Below are 26583 nucleotides of genomic sequence, written 5' to 3' on the forward strand. Positions count from 1 at the left end.
TATCCTGATGACATCTTAGCTTTTGGATTGATTGAAGCTAATACCTTTCCTTCATAGTTAAAAGGATGCTAGGTCAAATACAGGCATTGGCAAAGAATGGTCATTAAGAGGAATAAAGGCAGTCCGAGATAGATTGGTTCTGGAGGGACAACATTCCAACTTTCCATGTTCACAATGTTCTAATTAGTCATTCAGACTTTTATAATCTTTAACACAGGTTGTCACCTCTACCCCCGCCCCCACCTTCAGTTTATAGAAAAGAGGGGGGGGGTCTTTAGTGTGGCCTTATTACAAAGAAGAACAAATAAAGTTCGTTGACCCCCTCAGTTTGCTTTTTGGGGCACTGACATGAATATAAATTGAGAAGAATTAGAGCAGATGGGCAAGAAGTGTACATATCTAGCATTTCAGGTCGCATTGTGCTGGGTTGATTATATTTTCATTCCAGTTATGCAAGTTTTCACAAGGATATCTTGCTTGATTGGGGCAATCTGATTCCAATAAGAATCACTTTTCCTTGAGGTCAGGTTTGCCCCCATGGAAAATTGTTTTCATCTACTTGTTGGTCTGTCCTGCAGGTTTCTCTTCTGGGAATCCAAGGTGACTCAGTATTAGGGACAGTGACATACCCCTGTTACACCAAACTAAGGACACAGCAGGTTTTTTATCTTGCTTGCCATGACCTTGTGCATCTGGTGAGGTGTCGGTGCTTCTTTCTTTCCCTGTTGCTCTTAGGAAGTATGGATTAGCCCTCTTCCGGTCTTCATTGATCCTCTTCCTGTCTTAATTGACCCATTTCCTGTCATAATTAACCCTCTTTCTGTCTGAATTGGCCCTCTTCCTGTTTGAATTGGTCCTCTTCCTGTTTGAATTGATCCTCTTCCTGTCTTAATTGATTCTCTTCCTGTCTGAATTGATCCTCTTTCTGTCTGAATTAATCTTCTCTGTGTCTGAATTAATCTTCTCACTGTTTGAATGAATTTTCTCCTGTTTAAATTGGCCCTCTTTTGTCTGAATTGTGCCTCTTTGTGTTTGAATTGGCCCCCTTTCTATTGCTGAAGGTGAAAGCTTAATAGCAGCTGTATTTATCAGATTACTTTTATGTTTCTGTATTATTATGCCCCTCCCCTCTTAGTTTTAAATAAGTAAACCAAATTTTAATAGTTGTTACTACTCCCCCTTCCCCTTTAAACTTTCCTTAGTGAATATCTAATTCAACAGAAGTTGGGTGCTGGAATCTTAACAGCTGTTGTGAAATTCAGTTTTATGTTGAGAGCTTGTTACTGGGCACTTAGTCCATAAACCTGCTGCCAACTTAGTTGATCTGCATTGTAAAAGAAACTGGGAAATTGAAATTGTAAAGCAAAACAGATATGTGTATAGCTTTGGTGGGAGTGGGGCTGATTTTCTTTCATGCTGTCTTACAGTTTGTAGAAAGCAGGAAGACAAAGGCTAGAAGAGATATACATTTATTTATTGTGAGACAATCTAAATAAAGGTCCTTGGTGGCAGGGGTGTGGGGAAAGAGGAGTTTGGGGAGTATATTTAGGTACCCATTTGCTTCTTGTTTGGTTGTAGAAACATTTTTTAAAGAATCTGATGGAGAAAAAATGGCATCTAAGACCCCCTCCCCCTTTGAAAGAAAGGAATCTGTGGTTTTCTGTTGAATCTAAAACCCTGACTCATTCTGGGAGAACAGTTCTTTGTTCCTTGATCTATTCTTTTGAAAGATCTAGAATGGAAAACTTATATCCTTTGCGTCAGCTTCAACTAATGTTTCCACATGCCTGACAAACAGTTGAATATTGCAACTGTAAACAGAGGTGATGGTCTGGTAGTTTAGAAGGGGCACAGGTACCTCTTTAGAATGTCTCTTTCCTTACCTCTTGCCAGGGCTTGAACATAGTATCAAGAAGCAAAGTCTTGATTCTAGAGGGACCAGTATTAGTGAGTCACGCAAGGGAATTGCCAAAGAATCTAACACTCCTACTAACGTGCTCAACTGACAGTTAAGCTGCCACTGGCATTGACCCAATCGTCTTTGAATTTAGAGACTTTTTTTTTTTTTTTTTTTTAGGAGATGAAGAACTTATTGATAGCTTCCAACTCCCTCTCCCATAAAGTTACCACACAATTATGCCTTTTACTCTGTAAATGTTCTTACTTGCCTTTGCTGAGTAAGTGTAGATGGCAGAGTAGGATAATCAGGGGTAAGAATGTATGGTATCTGTTAGGTGAGTAAGTAATACCAGCGAAGTGGAATTGCAGATACTGCTCTCCCTTTAAGCACTTGCAAGTATTAAAAGATGGTATCTCATGTTCTTTCACTGTTCTCAAGTACCTGGGAAGTGCTTTGTGTTTGTTACCCAGTACTTTCCCCACTTACCCTTAATCTACTAATTACGAATTTAATAATTTCTTTAAATAATTAGTGCTATTAAAATGACTTAACTACAGGCTTGGAATGTAGCTCAGTCATAGAATGCTTACCTAGCACATGTGAGGAACTGGTTACATCCCAGCCTCACCAAACAGATAAACAGCAACAACAACAAATTGAATAGCTACTTAGCCCACATATTTTCTTTGTAGTTTTATTCTTTATAAAGAAATAACCATTGTTTATGTTTAGGTGGTATAATCTGACGTTTACTATATGCATATGTTGTAGAGTGAGGCTTTCTTCACATCCTTGCTTATTTTCAATACAGAGGTCTAAAATCATACGTTTGCAATTTTAGATCTATGTATCGTGGCCCATTACTAGAATTTCAGCACCCTGCACTAAGGAAACTAAGGCCATCAAAGTTGAGAGTTTGAGGCCAGCCTGAGGTACTGTGGTAACTGTCTTCTAGTTGGGCTCCAAATCACTTCCAGTTTCTGGTGTTCACACCTTGTGCAGTTCTTGTCAGACTTGGGTCTAGGGTGGCTGAGTGTGTAGTAGAGGAAGTCAGAAAACATGTTGTATGGCTTCTGACACAGGTCATAATAGGACATAACAGACACGGGATTTACTAAAGTGTCCTACAGGGAGGCCGTGGTCTGGCTAGTCCGTCAATGGCATCTCTTGACACAGAGTTGTTCATTGTTCAGTTCATGAGGCTAGATATCTCAGCCGATCCTTAGTCTGCGTTTGAAGTTTTAAAGCAGTAAGTTCTGATAGCAATAAGAGAATGGATCAGCAGCAGGGTAGATGAACTTGGCAGTGAGAGGAAGGCAAGCAAGCAACAAAGCGAACACTTCTGTATGAAGGTGTGACCCAGTCTGCAGGTGCATCCTCCTACCTCAAATGCTTCAGTCAAGAAAGCCCTTCCAGCTGTTTGGCTTTTACGTTTCCAGCTCTAGTCAAGTTGACAGACTAATTTTATAGGATCATGGGTGAGTGACAAAGTGGTAGTCAGCATTAGTGATGGAAGAACAAAGTGACAGAAGTATCACCTTTACCATCGTCTGACCTGAGATCTTCCCTGTATACATTTGGTATGATCAACTGCTTGAAAGCCTGTACCCACAATTGTTTGCTTGGGCCTGCAAACGGAGACTAACAGCCTTAAAAACTTAATAAGGACACACTCTCTCTCCCTCCCTCCCTCTCGCTCCCTCCCTCCCTCCCTCCTTCCCTCCCTCCCTCCCTCCCTAATAAGAGATCACATTTTAGGATAATATAATGGCTATACAATGTGGGGAGGAAATTTCTGGTTATTTGTAGTTTGAAGGTTTAATATTCCTTTTAAGTGATCCCTTTGAAACTTTTTCTCAAATTTATAATCTATAAATCCATGTTACATTTGTCAGTCTAGATAGGAGGCAGGCATTATAGTGCTCAGGATGGGTTTCTCTTTGTAACCTGTTAGGCGTTTATGTTAGGAAAGCACTTTATAAATTAACCACATGTAGTCTTGTAATCCAAAGGATACAGATCGTAGGAAACAATAAAACCTAAAAGAGCCTGCAAAGTGGTGGCATTGCCCTGTTCTTTTCCTTAGCCTCTCTGTGTCATTTTAAGGAAAAGTAAAAACAAAAGGAACCAGGGCCTGGTAGGGCAGATATAAAAGCAGACAACAAGCCTGGAGCAGAGGAGTCTTGAGAAGGAAACACTCTTTTTTAGATAGAGAAAAACATGTAGATATCATGCAAAAAGAGCAGGCATTAACACCCAGCTGCCCAAGCAGGGTGGTTCCTCTTTGACTGCAGCTACTGTGGCTGCCAGCCGGCTGCAGCTTGCAATATACTGCAGTTGCACCTGGCAGTCTCGTCTCCTGGTTTCCCTTGGGATCTGTGCTTTCAAACACTCAGCTCTATGCTGATGTAAGTTCATATCTGAGGTTTTGGAGTCCAGCCATTTAAAAATATCAGCTCCTCTTGATATCTGGTAGTGTTGGGAGCACATGGCTGGGAAAACCCTGAAGTTCCCTCTAGAAATCTGTAACTATATCATACAGAACAATATGCCAAAGTCAAAACAAACAGAAAAAAAAAACTACCATGGAAGCCTGGTGTTCTCTCTTTTGATTTTAATTTCATATAAAAAGGATGGCTCGGGCTGGAGAGTTGGCTCAGTGGCTAAGAGCATCGTCTGCTCTTCCAGAGGACCCAAGTTCGATTCCTAGCACCCACATGGCAGTTCACAACTGTCTGTAACTCCAAGATCTGACACCCTCACACCAATACACATAAGTTAAAATTTAAAATAAAAAAAATTTTTAAAAAAAAGGATATCCCAGTGGCCCTGGGAAGTTTTATAGCTGTCGCCATTTTGTTTTATGACATGTAGTTACTTTAACCTAGATGCTAGTGAATTCATGTGGCCTTTGCCATGTTCATGATATCACTAACTAAGATGGCGCCATGTCGTATGGCTGTCTACATCACGTGGTTACATCCACCTTGATGAGCTCATCAGCTGAGATGACAGCAAGCCACATGGTTGCTTTTTTTACTTATGGTGAACCCTGTTCTGTGGTAATATTAACCCACCCCTCATCGGTGAACAAGTTTCTATTATTATCTCACAGATTAAATATAGTCAACCTCTTTCTCTTAAAAAGTCACCTGAGTTAGGTTAGCATGTAGGTCTAAACTCACAAAGCAATAAAACAGAAAGGTATCCCTTGGTTTCAATATAAGGAAGATGAGTCCATTACCCTACTGACAAATCACAACTATGGATGCCAAGCAATGTCATCTAGATTTTGTTTTGGCTTCTGCTTTGTTCCAGTGCCCAAGTTGTGCCACAAAAGGAGTCCATGGGCCATTTTGTCCCACTTGGGCATGGTGTGTGTTGAGGTCAGAGGGGTCTGTGACCCTCTGTGGCTAGAATTTAAAACCTTAAGAAACCAACTTGTTTCTAATTTAAAACTTATAATGGCCATCTGTGGCATTTTGACCCACTTAGAAGAGCAGCTGCCTGGGAGAGAAGATGGAGGCGTTAAATCTTATGTTTTCTAGCTTTCTTGTATTCTTCAACCTCTCTTCAGTTAGAATACAGAGAAGTATATTGAACAGAATTAGAGAGCTGCTTACTAGCTAGAAGATTTGGGTGTTTTTTGGTTTTTGGTTTTTTTTTGGTCTGGGAAAAACTGCTTCCTTTGTTCGGTGAGTGAGGATCTCAGTATCTCTCCTTCTCCCAACTAACACACACAGCCATCTTCTCTTCCTAGTTTCTTCTCTGTCTTCTCTTCCTAGGTGATTTCATATCCTGGTCTTACTGCATTTCATGCATTCCAAATTTCAACTTCCAAAACGATCTGCCTGACCGCTAATGGACTACTTTGCTGTCCTCAATAGAATTTCTTACCTTTGACCTGTTTATACATGTGCCTGGTTTCAGTGGGCTTAATTTATTTGGGTTCTTTGCTGCATTGTAAAGAAAATTCCTATACGGGATCAGTGCGGGTCCAAAAAAGTGTGCTTCACCAGGAACCACTGCAGTTGGGGGAGGAACATGTCTCTCCTAAGGGGAGGGGATTTGAATACTTTACTGTTGAGTTTGAAATCCCAGACAAAGCCCCCAATCATAGCAGTAATCAATGAATAATCTTGGTATCCCACAATACAGTTTTGCAAAGGGGTGTCTAAGAACCCAAACTGGGCTAGCAACACAGATTATTTTATGTCTTCTATCTCTGATATGGGTGGTGACTACATCTTATCCCGTTGGTGGGTGCCTGACTTCACAGTCTGAAATGATTAGCCAACCACTCAAAGAGGAAAAGACAAGGTTCAGGAAGTAAGAATCCCTTTTTGGTTAACTACCTTAGATAAAAACAAAGCAAGGCAAAATGTTTCTCCTACAAGTGCCATTGTACTCTGCTTCTATGAAGTCAACTTTTTAGATTCCATATGTTCATTTTACTATTACGTGCTTATAATAGTAAACATCAGCTAACCTCATGTCCTCTGGAATCATCTTCATTATAGAAGACAAAGCTCTCCCTTTCTCTCTGGTTTGGTAGTATTTCTATTATGTATATATAGCCCTTATTCTTTTTTGTTAACAAAGCAAATGAGCTTAAAGAAAATTTTATTAGAGTTAACAGAAAAAACTCGAAAGCATATAAGCCATAAACATTAGCAGTTGCCTAGACTACAGAAACAGAGAAAAGGAAGATAGAAAGGTGTGCCATCTGAGTTAACGCTGGCATGGAGAATGTTTTTAATTTTTAAAATCGTTCTTGTTATAAATGTCTGTATGATGAGGAGAGCCATGTGTCACATACCATGTATGGAAGTCAGAGGACCACTTTGTGGAGACAGTTCTTTCTTTCTTCTGTATGTGAGTTTTAGGGAATTGAACTCAAGTCATCTAGGTTTACTGGTTGAGTCATCTCACTGGCATAAAGATAGCGAATTTTCTTTATCCATTAGGCATATTCTGTGTTTTGGCTGGCTGTTGTTTAGCTATGTGTCATTATGTGGTATTAGAATAAAACTGGACAAGTAGATATTTCTTCAACTCACCAATTAACTTTTATTTAAATAATCAAGAGCAGAATTGCTGAATCATACAGTTCAGCTTTTAATATTTTTTAGGATTCTCCATCTGACTTGCCATGATATATAAGATAGTGTCATTGCCTACATCCTCATGAATACCCACTTCTTGTCTTTCTTATACTAATCTAAAAGGAATGAGATATCTCTTGGTGGCTTCTAATTATACTTGCCATGATATATACTATTTACCATGATATATAAGAGAGTGTTGTTGTCTACATCCTCATGAGTGCTCACTTCTTGTCTTTTTTATAATAATCTAAAAGGAATGAGATACCTCTTTGTGGTTTCTAATTATACTTCACCAGTGATTAGTGATGCTGAAGATTTATTTTCAAAATCATGTGCTATTTTTACCTTTTTTTAAAGGTATATATGCATCTCTTTTGCCCTTTTTATGAATTGGATTGTTTTCTTGCTGCTTAGTACTTACTATGTTTTTAGATATTAATCCTTGTTAGGTATATAGTTCGGAAATTTTTCTTTCTTCTGTAAGTGGCACTTTGATGTTTTGATTATTTGCTGTAATGTAGAAATTGTTCTTGTCTGAGGTAATCCTGTTTATCTGATTTTGCTTCTGTTTCCAGCCCTTTTGAGATTTTATTCAAAAACAAAAACAAAAACCCACTATCCCCAACCCACTTTTATGAAGTGCACCTCTTCCCTAGTTTTGTTTGTTTGTTTGTTTTTTGTTTTTTGCCTTCTCTCTTCTCATCTTCTTTTGAGACATCATCTTACACTTTAGTTCAGGATGGCCTTGAACTCTTGGACAGCCTCTTGCCTCAGCCTTGTGAGTGTTGTGTAGGTGGGAGTTCAGCGTCAGTTCTTTAGTTCATTTGAGTTGACAGGTGCTCAGAGATAAGGGCTTGCTTTTATCCATGTTGTATCAACATCCAGGCAACCTTGTTACTCATTTTCATATTTGAATACAATACACAAGTATTGAGTATAACCTTTGTTCCAAATCTTCTGTTTTGTTTTGTTTTAAGAAATTCAAAAGATAGTACTTTGAATAGTTTGAGGAATTAGTGGTTCCACTCATGGCTTTTTCTTTTATCTTTCCTACCTCTATACTGTCTTTGGGATCCCAAAGTCTTGTTCAGTTTTGCTATATAGATGGGTAGTTACATTTTAAACTCCTATATTGTATTACTTACTTAACTAAATTGCACATTGATATTCAAACCAGTCGTGTGTGTGTGTGTGTGTGTGTGTGTGTGTGTGTGTGTGTGTGTGTGTAATTGTTTCCAGTTTTTTTCAGGAGAATAGGAAAATGTTTCATTTTATTGAAATCTTAAGAAGCATCTTCATTTTAAAAAAGAAGTTTTTCAGAAATTGTTTGTATGAAAGTTGAGCCTGTCATTCAAGTATGATTTCCCAAAGGGAGATAGTGTTGTGGAACTGACTCTTAAGTACAGACTCCATCTGAGCTGGCTTTCAGCTCAGTTTAGGAACAGCTTTGTATTTTTGCATAGTTAACCTCTTACTACTATGCTATCTAACACAATAGCTTCCTTCTCTCTGTTGCAGAGAGCAAATCCATCACGGCTCTCTTGCTTTACTAATTTGATCCTATGCTCTTAATAAGGCTTCAGCTTCCTTTACTTCTCTTCTTCCCTTGTTAACTCGTTACTCTATGGCGGTATCTTTCTGGCCTCTGAATGCTTCTAAATAGAAGGATGCTTAATATTAAATCGCTCTTCCTTGATGAGTAGGCAGTCCTTAAGTTAACTGATCAACCTGCTTCATCGAGTCTTCATCGTTTTCCAGGACAGTCTCCGTAAGAAGGATGACAGGATTGAAGAGCTGGAGGAAGCATTGAGAGAAAGTGTACAGATAACTGCAGAGCGTGAAATGGTGCTGGCACAAGAGGAATCAGCCAGGACCAGTGCTGAGAAACAGGTCTGCGATTTTATGTAGCTACTAGCCATACTGCTGGGTAAACACAAGGTAAAACCATTCTAGTTTAAGGGGAGCTGTACATGCTGACTGTTCATGGGGCTTCAAGACCACACCATCAAATATTAGGCTAAATTATAATTTCAAGTGTTGGCTTATGTTAACATTGATGTCTCTGAGGTAATAATTTAGGAATGATTCATATATAAATATATATTTATTTAATAAATAAAAGCTAATAAAATATTTGGCTGACAGAACATGCAACATGTCTGTTTGCTACATGACTGTGCAAAACTCGAGCTTTGGAGGTGAATAAGAACACAAATACAGGCCAAACGGTGGTGGCACACGTCTTTAATCCCAGCACTCGGGAGGCAGAGGCAGGTGGATCTCTGTGAGTTCGAGATCAGCCTGGTCTACAAAGAGTCCAGGATAGCCAAGGCTACACAGAGAAACCCTGTCTCGAAAAACAAACAAACAAACAAACAAACAAACAAAAAAGAACAGAAACACTTGTCAATTAGAAAATAGTTTATATCTTTTTTTAAAAAAGAGCATTTAAGGCTATAAAAAGTTAATAGTGCATTTTAACAGCATCCATATAGATACGGTGGCACTTCACTGCCTGATTGCCCTGTCTCAGCTTTGTAACTTGAAGTTTCTGCTTGAAAGTTACTGTGGCATTTGTTTTATTTGTTTCAGTTCTCTCTCAGGTCTCTGTGTGCTTACTTTTGACTCTTTATTAGGAAGAATAAGTAAAGATGGGCATTGTAAACTGAAGAACAGTTGTAGTAAATGAAAGCTGCAGTCTTGGTTCCCATTTTGAAAATGTGACTTGAGGTTTTAAGTCTACCTAACACAGATACTGTACCATCTAATTTTTGTAGCATCCTACCCCTTGTGTTTGTGAGAGAATAATAAATATTATCTAGGTGTCATAGTTAGATTTCTATTGCTGTGATAAAACACCATAACTAAAAGCACCTTGGGTAAGAAAGAGTTTATTTCAGGCCACATCATAGTCTATCAGTGAAGGAAGTCAGGCCGGGAACATAAACAGGGTAGGGACGTGGAGGCAGGAGGCCTCTCCATGCAGGGGCCATGAAGAAATGCTGCATATTGGCTTACATCTCCCTGGCTTACACAGTCTGCTTTGTTATAGTATCCCAGGACCAACTGCCTAGGGGTGGTACCACCCACAGTAGGCTGGGCTCTTACATTAGCAATCAGTAATTAAAAAATGCACTACAGGCTTGCGTGCAGGCAAACCAGACATATTTTTCTATTCAGGGCTCCTCTTCTCAAATATTCCAGCTGTGTCAAGTTGACATAAAGTCTGCCAGGATGCTAGGTAAAGAGAGTTCAGTGGCATAGTAGTAGGAGTCTGATGAGATAACATCTCTGCTGAGAAGCTGCTGTTACTGGGAATTAAGGACAGCAGATGGTGAACCAGTGCCGACTTGAAGGCAGATATACTGTAGTAGCTACCTCATAGAGTTCCTTTATAGCCCTGGTAGCTTCAGTGATAGCCTTTAGTACTTTAGTGTCCCAGAGTAATGTCTAACAGTTTATGAGATTGGATATATCAGCATTTGGGGCATATATGTTTATAAATTCTATCTTCTTGACTGATCACTTTATCATAACTAGTGACATTCTTTGTCTTCTTACTTTTGGTTTGATGTCATTTCTTCTTAGAAGCACCTGATTTAGTTAGGGTTACTGTCTAGTGAGCCCTGGCATTCAAACTGTCTTACTCCCTAGCATCTGGGCTACAAGCATGTGGTACCCAGTACTCCCAGCATTGTTTTTAATCTGGGTACTTGTGATGAAATTGCACTTGACTGCCTGAGCATTCCCAGTGCCTGCCCTCCTTTCTTTTGACTTTGGGTTAGTACCTTCTACCTACAGCTCCTTGCAGCTGACTTGAAATGCACATAAGAACATATCACACCTCCATGAACGAAACTTTATTTACTCCTTAAATATGTGGCCCATTACTTGAAATATGATTTACAAAGTGTACAGCTTACTCTTAAAACAAGAATCTGACATCTACCGACTATCTTTTGTTTGCCAATTCCTGAGATAAGTGCTTTGTTCACACTATTGTTTAGTTATCTAAACAAATCTTGTGGGCAGAAAACGAGCCTCTGTGCCACTAGTCCTCTCACAGAACAGCCCATAATGGTTTGAGATCTCTCTGTTTGAGGCACTATCCCTGTTCTTTCCAGTAGTCCAGATACATCCTACCTCGGGAGAACTCCTGTGACCTTTCAGGTCTGACTTACATGTCTTTGTAGGATTTTTTTAATAGTTCCCTTCATGTTTCTGTTTTGTAACCTGTTATTATTGGCAACTTAAATATATATAATAGGTATATTACTTGAAAATACATCCACTATTTTCTCTGGTAGAATATAAGCGCCCTGGGTGCAGGATGTAAGTCTGTGTACTATTGTGACTTTGATAGCGACAACCTGCTCGGTGGCATTAGCTGAACATTTAAGTGACTTAATTCCATTTCATTAGTGAGAGAATGAATGGAATTTTTTTCTGACATCTGCATGTATGCCTAAGGACTACAATGTCACACTGTCAACTAAATGTCCTGGGGTATAGTAGCTATTTTATGACTTTTGCACTAGTTATCAAACCAGTATTTTAGACTATCTTATTCTCTGTTTCAGTTGGCTTTCTGCTGCATTTAGTAAAGTACTTCATCATCTGGACAGAATCACAATAATTTCAATTACATCTTTAAATACTTAGGATGGCTATTTTCAAGTAATTTACATTTTTTTAGTTCTTGATTTTAAAGGCTTATACCTTTAAACACAAATAAGATTTAAAAATCATCATTATCTCTACCCTGTTTTTAAGAATGGGAAGATATGTGTCCCAGAGGCTGAATTTACAGCATTCCAGTCACCTTTTGCTGTACAAATCTCAGGTGACAGCTGGTCCTCAATTAAAGTAGGTAGTTTGTAGAAACATAAATATGTATAAATTCAGAAACTTACAGAGCATTATAATGTTGTGTAATATAGCATCCCATTAGAATCCTTTTGTAATTTGATCTTATTTCCTTTTGGATTGCACTTCTGTGCTTTGTTGGTAATTTTGACCCCAAGGTTTTCAATATTTGTCTCATCTTTTCCTGCTTTAGAAATACAGTTATAATATTTTTAAGACTAGTGTCTTTTATATTGTGCGTAATAGGTTATATTTAATTTTTAAAATATTCTCCACATTCATTTATTTGTGTACGGGAAGAACAAATCTGATAGCATATATGTGAAGGCCATAGGATAACACATCTGGTAGCATATATGTGAAGGCCACAGGATAACACATTTGATAGCATATATGTGAAGGCCACAGGATAACACATCTGATAGCATATATGTGAAGGCCACAGGATAACACATCTGATAGCATATATGTGAAGGCCATAGGATAACACATCTGGTAGCATATATGTGAAGGCCACAGGATAACACATCTGATAGCATATATGTGAAGGCCACAGGATAACACATCTGATAGCATATATGTGAAGGCCACAGGATAACACATCTGATAGCATATATGTGAAGGCCACAGGATAACACATCTGATAGCATATATGTGAAGGCCACAGGATAACACATCTGATAGCATATATGTGAAGGCCATAGGATAACACATCTGATAGCATATATGGGAAGGCCATAGGATGCCTGTGGATCTTAGTTTTTTTCCCTCCACCATGTACATCTTGGGGACTGAATTCAGGTCGTCGTACTTAGCAGCTGGCATTTCTACCCTCTGAGCCATCTTTCCGTCTTTCCATCTTTCCAGCTCCAGTTAATCATTTATGGACAGTTCTCCATATATTTCTTCCTCTGTACTTACCCTTCTAACTCTTAAGCTGAGTTTCATGTCTCTGGTGACAGTATTGAACTGAATAGCTGAGTGGTTTGAAAGCATCATAAATACAAGCATGTTTCTCAGAACTATGAGGATCAGGTACTTATCTGACCCTGAAATGACCCTGGTGGAAATATATCATCACCTGTCTTAATGGTGACAGCGGGCCTCAAAACAAGAGCCAATCTGCACTTGACAGGGAACTTCAGAGACCAGCAGTGATGCTACCTCAACGAAAATATGTGGACTCTGGCCTGTTAAAAGTAGTTAAATGAAGCCGGGCGTGGTGGCGCACGCCTTTAATCCCCGCACTCAGGAGGCAGAGGCAGGCCGACCGCTGCGAATTAGAGGCCAGCCTGGTCTACAAAGTGAGTCCAGGACAGCCAGGCTACACAGAGAGACCCTGTCTCAAAAAAAAAAAAAAAAAAAAAAAAAAAAGTAGTTAAATGGCTCGGCACTACCATAGCAGAAATCTCTGTGTTTAGAGCTCTCTTTTTGATCTGAGAAATACTGTGGGAAATTGTCTTAAGATAGAAGAATGATACTTGTTTATAATATTGGCAAGCAAATACCAAATAACCCACATTCTACAGCACCTGTTAGTGGAAATGTCTCAAACATGTTCATTCAATAAGTATGTAAACTCAGATACTTACAGAAGGAATGTCAGAAGAGTTGAAATCATCTTTATTATTGTAGCCACTTTCAAAAATACAAAATAAGTAAAATGGTGGATAAATTGAAACATATGATGTTGCTTTGGGGGTATGCATGTGTACACATGCATTCCCTATGTTCAGAGATAAGTAAGTGTGTGTGCACTCACATCAGAATGCACATGCATTTGAAAGTCAGAACACAACCTCAGGTATACTTCCTCAGGTACTGTCTGCGCGCGCGCACGTGTGTGTGTGTGTGTGTGTGTGTGTGTGTGTGTGTATGTATGATTGTTGAGACCGGAAATCAACATTAGGTATCTTCTTCAGAAACATTAGGTTTCTCCTTACCTCATTAAAAAAATATTTATTTACATTGTATGTGTGGGGGTGTTTGGCCTGCATGTATGTCTGTGCACCATGTGCCTACAGAGGACAGATAAGATATCAGATCGTCTGGTACTAAAGTTATAGATAGTTGTGAGCTTCCTTGTGGGTTCTGGGAACTGAACCCAAGTCCTTTGCAAGAGCAGCAAGAACTCTATAACTTCTGAGCCCTCTCTCTAGGCTTTGCATTTCAGTTGTCTGAGACAAGATCTCGTGCCTGGAACTCACCCATTTAGGTAGATTGTCCGGCCAGCAAGCCCTAGGAATCCTCCTGTTGCAGCACTGGGGTGACAGGTATACTTGGCTATGCCTGGCTTTTTTTATGTGGGTGCTGGAGATCAGATTTAGGTTCTCATGATTGCCTGACAAAACACTTTAGGCTGAAACGTTGCTGCATCTCTTGCCAGCTCCATTTGAGACAGTCTGTAACTGACCTGGAGCTGTTTAGCTAGGCTGGTTGGCTATTGATCCCCAGGTAATATCTATGCCGCCCCCACCTCTTCCCCCCACCCCCCCTGGCCCTGCCATTGCAAAAGTGTGCGATGGTGCCCAGCTGCTGTTGCATTGATTCTGAGATCTTTATGTTTTCTGGGCGATCACTTCATCACCTTAACTGTTTCCCCAGACTTGAATGTGATTTTTTTTTTGTAAACTTTTCTTAAAATCTTGTAGTTTTTATGTATTAGTATATGGGATCCTACATGTTTATACTACGGGTCTGACAGCTTATATGTTATCTTAAAATTAATTTAAACTTACACTTCTCTACATTTAAAAACTCCTGAAATTTGGGGGTGGGGGTGGGGAGAAGCCATTTCATTTTAAACAAAGACTCCCTTCAAATGTGGAGCCTTACTTAGCCTCTGTGTATGTGTTGGGTGGAGGGGTCTGCAGGCAAGCCTCTGTGTGTGCCTCTATATGCACACTCGCTTGATGCTAGGAACTCCCCTTTCTACATTCTTAGGTTATCAGACATTAAATTCCATTCTTTTATGAATTTCTTCTTTTAGCAAAGTAAACTGATAAAAGTGGAATGACTCGTTTGAAACTACCTTGCTTTTTATTTAAAATCATGCTTATATAGTTGTCTTGTAAACAATTTTGAAGTAATTATTGTTATCCTTATATTAAATAACAAAAATACATCTCATAATTTCAATAAAATTACTAATAAAAGGTAAAAAAAATCCATAAGACTAACAAATAAGAAGGCAGCAGCATGATTTTTAAAAATAATTATAGTATGAGTAATGCTAAAAGATATGACTCTCTGGTAGATATATTGAGGAAATTGTCAAATGAAAGCAGGAAGTGTTTAAAAATACAGAAATTGACTATGCTAGGTGGTGAGAGTGGGTATTATGTAGAGTCTAAACATCTTTAAGCCAGTGGCAATATCTTTTAGTGTGGTGGCTTTTCCTCACTGTCTGTATTATAGGAGGGTAAATCTGTGATTCATTGCATACCCTTACAGTTGATTTTCTCTTTTTTTATTGCTCTTAAAAGTTATTGGTCACATAAAATATAAAACTTAGATTATAACTTCTCTGAAACTTTGCCAGTTGGGGTCAGTAGATAGCTACCTCAACAATTGTAAAGCTACAGGAAGTAGCCATATGAGATATAGTAGGACCAAAATTCAAAAAATCTGATTAGTTTTTAATAGTAACTTTTTAAAGTGTGCATTTAGATTTGTCTTTTGTTATATGCTTGCTTTTAAAATGTTTTAAAAGTACTAACTTACATAGTTCATGACATTCAGGAATTATTTAAGCTTGCATTTTAATTTTTCATTGATATTTTCTAAAGTTGTAATCCAGTGAAAAATTAACCCGCAGTAGACCTAAAATAAAAGGTGGGCACTCCCAGAATTGTACCTCAGAGATAAGTGTCAGACCCTCCCTCTTGATATTGTTCTCAAGGCAGACATGTTTTATACTTACATGTGCTGTGTATGAGATCTGCTGTGCTAGTGAGCATTTGGGGGAGTCTACAACATTGGACTTGTACTCTGTTTATAATGAGTGCTTCAGAGGCGAGGCCCTTATCCTGGTATCTCCTGCAGAGAAGTTAGTAAACCCAGTTACTGATCATGGCAGTGGTTATGCAGACAGTGACTGAGAGCCCATGTTGTCCTTCGGTGCATCATACTGCATGCGGCAGTGGAAGGTATTTCCCTAGAGAACTTTGCGTAGTGTCATTTGTCCTACCCAGCAGATAGTTCTTGTATGTGTTATATCCTAAATTCTAGTTTGGGGATTATTTATTTCTCCTTAATAAACTATTAAGTCTACACTGTAGGTTAGTGTAAATTGCAGTTGATTAAATATCAGTTGGTATGAATTTTATTCCTTGCTCTGTTTACTAGTTGTGACTTAGTAAGTCCATTAACTCCTCCAAGCCCCTCTATTAGAGGGAAGAAATTATTACCTTCAAAAGCATCCACTCATGTCTCACACTGAGATAAGTGAGAATGGCTCCCTTCAAATGTTGAGCCTTACTTCTTATGGCCTCTGTGTGTGTGTGTGGTGGGGCAGGAGAGGGGGCGGTCTGCATGCAAGCCTCTGTGTGTGCATTCATGTACATACTTACTCGATACTTAGCGAGTTCCTTTTCAACATTCTTGGGTTGTCAGACATTAAATTCCATTTCTTTTTCTTTCTGGCAAAGTAAACTTCTGATAAAGTGAAAAAACGAATTTCCTTTTGCCTAATTTGTTTATCTGAATTCAGTCCTTAGATTCCATGTGGTAGACAGAGAGAATCAACTACTACAGGGAGACCTCTGACTTCCACATGTATGCCATGGGTTGCCTCTCACAAAAAAAAAGAGGGGTATTTTTAATTAAAAAACAATAGTTGCTATATTTTTGTTAATGGTACTTGAGAAAGAAACTGTGGCCTTGTATTTACATTATTTATAACCTTTTTTTCTTCCAGAGGCAAAGAAAAGTATGCCTTTTTTTTTTTTTTGCTTGAGTGTTGTGAACCTTTGTGTTGTTGAAACATCCAGATTATAAAAGCTACTTAATCATACAAACGTAATCAAAGAGTATACCAGTCTGCTGAAACAACAGTTTACAGTGTATTAATTCAGATTCTTTTCAGTTTTGTTTGGATGCTGCCAAAGTTTACTGAAATTGAATTGTCAGAGCTAAACATTTCCCTTCTCACAGCGTTTTTACAGCGTTGGTGATACAAGTCCTGGCAGTGGGATGATTACAACGGGGGACGTGCGTTTTCTTGATGTCTTTTGCCTTTTCGGGCTTCACCTAGGGATATTGAGTCATTATCATAGGATTTATCTATGTAAGCCCTCTTGACTTGATTAAAGAAGAAAAGAGAAAATTTCATTCACTCTGACATGTTTTCCCTTTTTAAATTTATCTTTAGTTACAGAAGATTTGTTACCAGAAACATGAAAGCCATACAGTGAAGGTGTTGCCAACCAGTGTACAGTTCTATCTTATGCCAGCCTGTTTCAGCTGGGCACATACTTCTAATTCACTTGTTCTTAGATAAATTATGGACTTTAGATATGGCGAAAGTATTTTATAAATTCTTCACCCAGTTGAGCATATTTATTTTTTAAAGTGTCATTTACTAAGGTTTTTGTTTGTTTTTTTGTTTTTTTGTCACAACATATAACAGTGTTGTTTTAATAGGGAAATGCACAATGTATTTACAAAATCAAGAAGTTTGCCAAGACTCAGAGCTGTACTCTGAAAAGGTGTTTTGGGGGCTATTGTCTGTGGTTAATGCTTACATCCTGCACAAATGTATGTAAGAGTCTGGAATCTGACATGAGCTGAACTGGTATTTGCTGCCATTAACACATACCAATACTCAGTTGGAATTTCCTCAACAGTGAACAGAATAAAAGATGTAAATGTTCTTAAGTTATGTGTGCCTTTGGATGGAGAGTATAGATATGAAAAATTAATCTCTTTGATGGCTCTGATTTAATTTGAAGTCCTGATCTACTGGGACAAGTGACTCTCTTCAGATGTTTTCCTGGAAATGAACCCTCTGTTGTGAGCTCTGCCATGGTATCATCCCCGTTGGGCGGTGCTTTCCTGACTTAACCCTCCAATACCTTCCACTTCTCCTGTGTTTGCCCTCTCAGTCACTAGACTTTATAAGTTTATCAGCATGGCAGAGGCTCATTTACCTTCTACACTGTGCCAGACTTACACACACACACACACACACACACACACACACACACACACACACACACACACACACACACCTTCCTTCTTGAGCCTTTAAAAAACAAAACAAAACCCTTCTCTGCCTGGATATAATCTACTTCTCTGAAGTGAAGTGCTTGTTCTTAACCTTGACTGTTAGTTGTAGAATTCTTAACATGTTTTGTTCCTGTAGACCTTCAAGCCTACATTCTTGTAAGAGGACTGGCTTCTTCAAGGCCTTTGCATTCAGCTGTAGCATTAAAGGTTTTTATCAAAGATCTAGTAAGAATATCTATGTCATAACCATCTGAAACTGTCTTTTCAGTTTCTTGACCATTGGCTGTTGCTCCCAGTGCATAGGCTTCCTAACCCTTTCATCGAGGCTACCTTCACCGTCACCCACTGATGCACCTTTGCGTCTCACTCATCAGAGGCTCCTGCCCTGTGTTCTCATGCGCCACTTTCTCACTTCCTTCTGATACTTCTTCATTGCCGCATTATGCTTCGTGTTAATCCATTAGTCCCGTTCTCTATTCTGCTTCATTTTCTTGCCTGTCATTCTAATAATTACTTCTTCCTCTAGTTAGATCCCTCTGTTAGCCCCCTGTTAACATTTCAAATAAAGGCGAAATCTCTTCGTATGGCCTAAGAGGCTTCTTTGTCTATTCTTACCTCTCTCGTTGCACTAGCATCCTTACTTCCTCCATTCTGAAGCTTCTGATATTTCAGTTACTTAATTCGTTAGAGTGTGCTTTCTGGGCACTGCTGTTCTACACAGGGACGAGTATAGTACTTTATTCTCCCCATCTCGTCTGTCTTGGAGAAAATTGTGTCTAGGGCCTGGAACAACACCCTACTATATATATTGTGCTATATATTTCTGTGGCATCTTGTACTTTTTTGCATAGCATATTCTTGGTTTATAGTTAAGTTTTATACTTAGTGACTGTAGCCCAAAGTATAGATACAGTTTGATGCATAGCATGATGTTTGATACTGGGTAGAACTTAAATATTTTGTTGGGCAGGAGAATAATGGAAGAAATATACCTTGTTGGGTATGGAATCATGCCAGGAGTAAGTCAGTAGATACAATTGTAGAAGCCTGTTGGAGAGTGCTTCTCACGAGTGGTGTTGCATTTTAGTAGCACAAGCCACTAAACTGGGGTAAGCTGGACTCATGTGGAAATCAACTCTGCTTCTTCTGACAAAGAACTTTAGCCTCTAAACCGGTTTTTTTTTAACCATAGAAGTTATAATAATGATAACAATAATGTTACTTCATAGAATTACTGTGAAAGTTTCACAGTAGAATACATATGAAAAATTTGGACGAAGGCCTTTCTGAGCAGTCAAATAATGTAATATTGTCCTGTTATTCAAAAAGTACCATGTATTAGCAAGAAGCAATACTGGGAAAATAATTTATAATGTAAATAATAACATAAAGCTCTGTTAAGAATTGCAAATCACAATCCTCATTAATAACAATTATAAGAAACCTAAAATACTTATTACAAAAGGCTTCGGAGTGGGGGAGGAGAGAGAGTGTGTGTCTGTGTCTGTCTGTATCTTTTCTAAGTATTGTAGAAATGTTTATCAGCCTTTAAGTATGTACTTTTTTGTCTCCACCCTCTCTTAAAGTATAAAACATGTTGAATCTTTTTTTAAAGACAGGGTCCTTCATGTCCTGGAACTTTCTATGTAAACAAAGCTAGTGTTAAACTCACAGAGAGCCTCCTGCCTCAGTCTTTAAGTATTGGCATTAAAGGTCTGCAGCACTAGGTCTGCAGGTTGAGTACATAGAGTGTTGTTACTGTCAAGAAAGCTAATAGGCTTCTCGCGCAGCTGCTTCTCGTTGTGACTGCCTAGCCCTTGGATAATTTTTGGTTTTGGTTTTTATCACTTCTCTTCTAGTCATTTTCTTCTTTTTAAACCAAGGAGGTCCTACAAAGATTTTGCATAAACAAGAAAACTATCAAGTGCCCTTTGTTGTTGGTTGTAGAGCAGAGGATGATGGGAAACAGGATGCAGATTTTGCTAGCACTGGAAGGTCCTTACTGCTTTGCTTTCTTAGAGAAAATAGTCTGAGGTTGAGTCATAATTTGCTCCCTTTTTGTTTTGCGTAAAAGTTTATTAGCTTGTGATTTAAGCAAACCATCTGGTCCTGTTGGCACCACACACTGTCAGACCTGAGCTTTCTCCCTAATTTTACTGTAGACAGTTAGGTTATATGCTTGGATCCCAGTTCTGGCAGGGCTTTCTGAACGTTTATCTTAAAACTTCTGCTTTTTAAAAATTGCGCTGTGACCCGAAGCACATTTAAAATGATGAATTTTTTAAAAATTGTTTAGCATAAGATTTATCTTTTCTTTTCTTCAGCTGTGATACTTTCATTTCTCAGTGACAGTGACTCAGTATTTTCCAAAAACCATTGTGTGATAGGTCCTGGATAGCCAGATTTGCTAGCTGAATATGTTCTCTTGGGTTGCAAAAAGGAAACAGAAAGCAGGATAATTCAAATTGACTTTCACATTGTTTTCCTGAATTATAGCCAGAAAGCAAATCAAGTGATTAGCTGGAAATCCTGGTTTATGGGTACCATTCTTGCTTTGTGTATAAAAATGCACTACGAGTTATTTGGCGGCACTGGAGTGATGGCTCAGCGTTTAACAGCATTTGCTGCTTTTGCAAAGGAGGTTACCAGTACTCACATGGTGGCTCACAACCATCTTTAACGCCACTCTGGGGGATATGATAGTCACCTTCAAGCATGAGGCACACACACATGGTACACATACAGACGTGCCAGTCAAACAGTCACACGCATTAAATAAAAATAAATAAAAGGAAATTTTACTTATTTGGATGCAGTAAATATCCAAGAGGCAGAAATACTTTATAAATCTAGCACTCAGATGCATGGCAAACTAGGCGGCATTCTTTAAGAAAATTGTACTTTATTAACTCAAGAGGTACAAGTTTTGAACTCAAGTAGAACATGTCATTCAACATGGTAGACTGTACACTAGGACAACAGCTAAAGAGGGTTGTTTAAATACATATTGTTGTGAATAAGCTAGAGAAAGTATAGGAGTAAAGATAGGCAGGGGATTCGTAGATAATTTGAGTAAACTGTTAGGCTTGAGTCTTGGTCTTTAATTTGACAACAAGAAAGGGGCAATCCAGAGCAGCCCAAGGAGGAAAAGCAAATAATTGCTTTTACAAAAAGCAACCCACAAAGCCCAGAAGTATTTCTGGTGAGCTTAGAAGGAAAGACGAGTACTCAGTAGATGATATTTAGAATGCTTACACTTTTGTAACTACTATTCCTGCAGAGTTAAGTTAAAACGATAGGTGTCTTTGCTAGTAATTTGAGCATTTAGAGTAAATTATCAATGCCAAGCAAAATAGTACTTGGCAAAGCTTGCTCAATATGAGAAAGGAAACCTGAAAACAATGAAAATTAAAACTTTCCCACAAATTTCAAGTCCAGAGATTAATATTGGTGTCTTAGAAAGCTTAATGGGAACATGGCTCATTTGAGGACATAACTGAGGTCGGCAGTTACTGTGAAGATTGTTTGCTTGGCAGTGCCAGAATTAGTCTCAGCCTGTGTCACATCACCTAACAAGCCATAGCTCGAGCAGCTCATAGTTTAACCAAAGCCAAAGTCCTCTCCATGCCAGGGCGTCATGGCAGCAGTGTGCTTATACCATATGCTATTCCTATCGACAGCACTTCTCAACTCTTTGGGGGTTGAGCAATCCTTTCATAGGAGTCACATATCAGATATTCATAAACTTACTATTCATAACAGTAACAAATTTGCAGTTATGAAGTAACAGTGAAAATAATTTTATGGTTGGAGGTCACCATAACCTGAGGAACTGTATTAAAGAGTGGCAGGATTAAGAAGGTTCAAAACCACTGCTGTAGTTGAATGGATAATTGCAACCAGTGATGCCAAGTAGGAAATAATGTGACTTTTTGTAAAGAAAAGATTTCTTTTTTTAAAAAAAAAAATCATTATTTATTTATTTATTTATTTATTTATTTATTTATTAATTATGTATACCTGCATACCAGAAGAGGGCACCAAATCTCATTATAGATGGTTGTGAGCTACCATGTGGTTGCTGGGAAGTGCTCTCAACCTCTGAGCCTTCTCTCCAGCTCCAAGAAAAGATTTCTTAAACAGAATACAGTCACAAATCTTAGAACAAATGCTTAGCTGGAGGCTGTGGCACACACTTGTAATTCCAGCACTCGGGAGGCAGAGGCAGGCAGATCTCTGAGTTCGAGGCCAGCCTGGTCTACGAAGTGAGACTAGGATAGTCAAGGCTACACTGAGAAACCCTTTCTCAGGGTGTGTGTGTTGGGGGGGGTATGGAATGAATAATTGATAAATTATGTTCAAATACTTTACCAAAAGATGCCAGGGTGAAAATAACAGATGAGGGCCTGGAGAGATGACTCAGAGGTTAAACGCACTGTCTGCTCTTCTGGAGGTCCTGAGTTCATTTCCAGCAACCACATGGTGGCTCACAACCATCTATAATGAGATCTGGTGCCCTCTTCTGGCGTGCAGGTGTACATGCAGGTAGAGCAATGTACACATAATAAATAAATAAATAGATAGATAGATAAATAAATAAATAAATCTTTAAAGAAAAAGGTAACAGATGAATTCTGAACTGGGAAAAGAGATTTATATCTTTATTTGTGTGTAGCTCCATGAAATTAAGAAAATAGCAGAAACAAGCACTTAGAGATATATTAGACTTGGGATTTCAAGAAAGAAACTGCATAGGTGGTCCTTAAATAATTAAAATATCTTCATCCTCACATATTAGTATAAGATAATTGCACATTGGCCCTCGAACAGTTCAGGTAGTAATGACACTTGCTCCCAAGTCTGATGACCTGGGTTTGACCCCTGGGACTCACGGTGGAAGGAGAGAACTGGCTTCCTCAGGCTGTCCTTCAGAGTCCGCACACACACACACACACACACATTATTTTTTAAAGAAGATAATGGAGGATGTTCCTAAAAGATCATTGAGAAACTCCATTGCAACTGTGAGCTGCACGGTGTCTCCTTATGACATAGTAGGACTTACATGATGTTCTTGTGGTGGAATGTTGGTCACAGAGAACAAAAAGCAGACCCCAGTCTATGGACGTCTTTAGTTTTTACAGTTTACAGGAAATTTGACTATGAGAGGAACACATTAAATGGCACTGTAAGAAAACCACCAAGTGACTTTAGAAGGTGTTCTAGATTGTACAGGACAAAGGAAATCATTTTGTCAAGATGTTTGTGGCATGGGAAATTGAAACTGCAGAGGACTTCACCTTTTTTTCAAGTACTAGTCAAAAGAAAAATTTTTTCCCTCTGTAAATCACCTTAGTAGTGGAGATATATAGTGAAAGAAAGAAAGAAAAGAAATGGAAAAGACTGAAATCTATTGACGATGAAAGTTAGTGTCCATTTCTGCGCTGTGCTTCCATCGCTTGACTGACCTGTCCAGCAGTCTGTACCTTAGGTCCAGAACTAAGAGTCACCCAACAGGTTTTATCTTTTTCATGATGATTTTGTCTATTTTGCCTCTTTTTGTTTTTGTATGAATTTGAGGATCAGCTTACCAATTTCTGAAAAAAAAAAAAAAAGAGTAAAAACGCACGTGATGTTTCGATAGGCATTTTATTGAGATTGTGTGTCAGTTTACAGTTTTGCCATCTGAGCTGTATTAGGATTTTTGTTTCATGAAGTTGAATGTCTCCTCATTTAAATCATCTTTATTTTCTTTCAAGAATATTTTATAGCATTCATTATACATATTATACATTTCTTTCACGAAACGGATATCTTTACATTTCCTTCTCTTTGATGCTGTTTCAAATTAAATCATTTAAATTTCATTACTGTATTTGGATATATAAGTGGATATGTGTTAACCTTGGGTCCAGCAGCCTCACTGGATTCATTGATTGTAACTGATTTTTTGTGTGTGGATTTCTTGTTTTCCTTTGTATAATTATGTCTTCTTTAACATAGAGTTATTTTCATGTCCTCCTTTCTTATGTGGATTTAAACCTTTTAATCTGATATAAAAGAATATAGAGCAATTTCTGAGTGCTGATAATGTTATGTTTATTAATCTACATGCTAACAAGATGCATTAACTTGGACCAGGTTTTTCATGCTGTGTGTTTGTCATGTATCTGTGTGTATTTTGCATTTCTCTAAGAGACTTGCCAATGTGTTTAGCTGCAGAGGGGTGTATGTATCTTCCTTTTGTGTAGGGAGTGGAGGACGTGGCTGTATATCCATGCTAGCTTGTGTGTATGTTAACTCTTCTTGGGGCATGTAAGAAATTGATGTGGTTGGTTTCTAGGGATGGTGCAATACAGGATGCCAGGCACACTGTGAGACCTGCTTAGACAGGGGAGCAATGCTGATGAAGTCCCCCCTGCTCTTGCTGTGTTAGAGCACCTGCGCATGCTGCGTATTCACCAGTAATTTGGTGGTTAACATAAGAATCTCCACACAGAAGTTTTACATGAATTAAATGGATAGAATTAACTCTTATCAGTGGTTCCCAGAAAGCTGAGGGTAATAAGTATCCTTGTAAAATTTGCAGATGTGGCCCAAGGAGGTCTTCCCAGCAGTGCGAGGATCCCAGTAGGTAAGGGTCAGCTGGAGCTCTAGGGAATCTGTAAAAGTAATGCAAGTACCCACATGCTTTTCTTGGTGTTTGCAGCTGATGTGCAGCTTTCACTTGAAGGATCCTGCGAACAGCTCTCATGCCTTTACTGTAGCCCTGTCTCCAAACAGCTGTCAGTTTTAGCAGAAAAATTGGTTCATGTAGGAGGAAATGAATAACAGATTTTCTGCCTCTACCTACCCTCCTGTACTTCTGAAAAGATGAGTCCTTAGCAAGATGAACAGTAGTATAATATAAGCTTCAACAACCAGCGCTGTGGGCTTACCTGGGAGATCACTGTTTGGTGATAACATGCCTTCTTCACTATTTTTGCTTCTTAATTAAACATGCTTATTTAAGTAATCTAAATTTGGTGAATAATCAGAATAAGAGAAAATGGCTTATGAAGTAATGACTTTCTTCTTTTTGTTTCTTTTCTCTGTATTTTAGCATTCTGTATTTTTGTCCCTTGCACATGTATTTAGTTTGTTTCAGATCTGTTTCTATCAAAGGTTCCCTTTCCCAGGATCTTTTTAAAGCACTGTGACCCTTTTATCTGATTTTTTTTTTAATCTAAAAGAACCAAAACTCTTTTAAGGTGTAAACAATAGAACTTAATTCAGATTTCTAAAAGCTGTTCTCTGAGTCTGTTACTTAAGTCTGTCCTTTATTTCCTAACATCCATCTCTAAATTAATTATTATTTTGTGTTTTATATTTTTATATTTTTCTTTGTGTGTGTGGGTAGGAGGGAGTGCACACGCACCGCCTGTGGAGTCAGAAGGCAACACTGTGGAGGTCGTTCTCTCCTTTTGATGGTCACGTGGATTGAATTCAGGTCATCGTCATCTTTATCTCACGCACAAAGCACTTCACCAGCCGAGCCACTTTGCCTAGTCTCAATCTCTCTTCTCTCTCTCATTAAACTTTTCTTATTATATTTATTTATTTGTTAGTGGGTGTGGGGTGGATGTGTGTTGTTGTTGTTTGCTGGGGACTGATAACCTTGGGCAAGCTCTCTACCACAGAGATAAATCTCCACCCCTGTTTATTCTTGATACTTGTATATGATCAAAGTTTAGAAATTTAAAAATGATCTTCTTGTGTGTCTTCTATTTTTTTCAGCTGAGGAGTTGCCCATGGTCCAGCAGCGCTCTCTGGAATTAACCATAGTGTTCCACTTTTCTCCTGTGTCTGCATCTGGCCTAGGTGGAAGAGTTGTTGATGGCTATGGAGAAGGTGAAGCAGGAGCTGGAGTCCATGAAGGCTAAGCTGTCCTCTACCCAGCAGTCCTTGGCCGAGAAGGAGTTGCATCTAACCAACCTCCGCGCAGAGAGAAGGAAACACTTAGAGGAAGTTCTGGAGATGAAGTAAGTCTCGTACCTTTGTTTGCAGGGCGCCACTTAGTTGAAGTGCTTCTACTCATGTCTTCTTGTAGCTTTGTGTATTACTCTAGTGCACTTAGCCTAATTATAATGCTAGCTTCTCTCTCCTACTTTCTAGAACATGTTTTGTCAAGCATGGCATAAATCCTGCTTAAGTCAAGTTGTCTTTACCTCTTTTGCACTTAATTTTGCACTTAATTTAATGTGTATATCTTTGAATTATTTCCTAAAATGTCTAAATTAATCTGGAATGCTCAAGTCAGCTGGGGAAGAGGATATTGTTTCTCAGTCTTATTATTACTTCATTTCTTAGTATTTTAAAAAAGTACTTATTCCAAGACCAGCAGAGTGGCCTAGCAGATAAAGTACTGTGCAAAGCCCGCTGACCTGAGAGAAGCAAGTTAGCAAAGTTGTCTCCTGACTTTCATGTGTTTGCTTTGGCACA

The 26583-nt window shown here is 38.6% G+C and overlaps 1 protein-coding gene across 8 annotated transcripts in view; it reads left to right on the top strand.

Moving 5' to 3' along the window:
* ERC1 (ELKS/RAB6-interacting/CAST family member 1) overlaps positions 1–26583 on the top strand; it is a 277582-nt gene that overhangs the window by 126297 nt on the left and 124702 nt on the right. For 4 of the 8 annotated variants that reach the window (XM_084766083.1, XM_084766085.1, XM_084766088.1 and 1 more), the window contains 2 exons: positions 8767–8898; positions 25963–26123. In XM_084766083.1, the coding sequence (XP_084622209.1) occupies positions 8767–8898; positions 25963–26123 (293 nt within the window). The remainder of the gene's footprint in view (positions 1–8766; positions 8899–25962; positions 26124–26583) is intronic. The other 4 variants (XM_084766086.1, XM_084766087.1, XM_084766089.1 and 1 more) reach the window with 1 other exon arrangement.

The sequence above is a fragment of the Acomys minous genome, assembly GCF_964271855.1.
Source record: "Acomys minous genome assembly, chromosome: 17".
Taxonomy (NCBI): domain Eukaryota; kingdom Metazoa; phylum Chordata; class Mammalia; order Rodentia; family Muridae; genus Acomys; species Acomys minous.